At 69.6% G+C, this 1,107-nt stretch overlaps 1 protein-coding gene across 1 annotated transcript; it reads left to right on the top strand.

The window, feature by feature from the left end:
* Positions 1–210: 210 nt before the first annotated feature.
* Positions 211–1,027, top strand: CHLNCDRAFT_55895 (hypothetical protein; the record flags this gene model as incomplete). Its single annotated transcript, XM_005842508.1, has 3 exons — positions 211–370; positions 583–734; positions 944–1,027. Coding segments are annotated over 3 exons (396 nt in total), but the record flags the coding sequence as incomplete, so codon positions are not given.
* Positions 1,028–1,107: the final 80 nt, after the last annotated feature.

Genomic DNA, 1,107 nt, shown 5'->3' with positions numbered 1-1,107 from the left:
CCTGTGTGGGTGTCGGTGGGTGCTGGGTGTGTGGCGGCTCCCCCAGAGCGCGCTTCTTCTGCGCGCGCGCCTGCCTTTCGCCTGCATGCCGGCCTGCTGCCGCTCCCCCGCACCCCCCTCCCACACCCCGCTCTCCGACACGACACAACACAACATACACGCTGACACGCACGCCGTCCCCTGCTCCCCCTCCCCTCCCCCCGAGAGCAGGCGCCCGAGGTCATCTCGGGGCGCGGCCACGGCAAGGCCGTTGACTGGTGGAGCGTGGGCATCCTGCTGTTTGAGATGCTCAACGGCATGCCGCCCTTCCGCGCCAAGGGCCGCCAGCAGCTGCAGAAGCTGATCACCACCGCCAAGTTCAAGCTGCCCTGTGAGTGCGCGGGGTGGAGGCGGTGGGGGGTGGAGGCGGGGAGCGCGGGTGGCGCTGGGGAAAGCGGCGGCCGTCTGGGGCGCGCCGGTCGCCTGGGTGGCGTCTGCCGGGGCCCTCCCTCTCCCTCTCCACACGCCGCACACTCCCACCCACAACCACGCTTCCGCGCACATACCGCCGCCACGCCGCCGCCGCCCCTTCCCCCGCCGCAGCCTACCTGAGCAGCGAGGTGCAGAGCCTGGTGAAGGGCCTGCTGCAGAAGGATGCCAGCAAGCGGCTGGGGTACGGCCCTAGCGGGTCGGCAGACGTCATGGGGCACCCCTTCTTCAAGTCTGTGGACTGGAGGAAGCTGGAGGGGAGGCAGGTGGGCGCGCCCGGCTGGCTGGCTGGCTGGGTGCGGGATGAGCTGCGGAGCGCGCAGGGTGTGTTTGTGGAAGGCCGGGAGAGCGGCAGGCAGGGGGAGCGCCGCGCGCCGCCCCTGCCCCGCCCTGCCGCCTCCTCGCCCCGACCATGTGCCCTGCCCTCTGCTTCCTCGAGTCCCCTCCCGCTGCCTGTGCCATGTAAACCATGCAGATCGTCTCCCCCTTCAAGCCATCCATCAAATCCATCGAGTCTGTAGAAAACTTCGACCGAATTTGGACAGACCTCCCGCCGCACGTGAGCGGCGGGCGCCCTGCCGTGGCTGCTTCCTGCATTTCAGCCGCCAATAATCTAAATAGCTGGCTCCTAAGGCCGAG

This window comes from Chlorella variabilis, assembly GCF_000147415.1.
Source record: "Chlorella variabilis unplaced genomic scaffold CHLNCscaffold_654, whole genome shotgun sequence".
NCBI classification, from domain to species: Eukaryota; Viridiplantae; Chlorophyta; class Trebouxiophyceae; order Chlorellales; family Chlorellaceae; genus Chlorella; species Chlorella variabilis.
The sequence above is the reverse complement of the archived record's forward strand: the minus strand, read 5'-3'. Positions and strand labels throughout refer to the sequence as shown.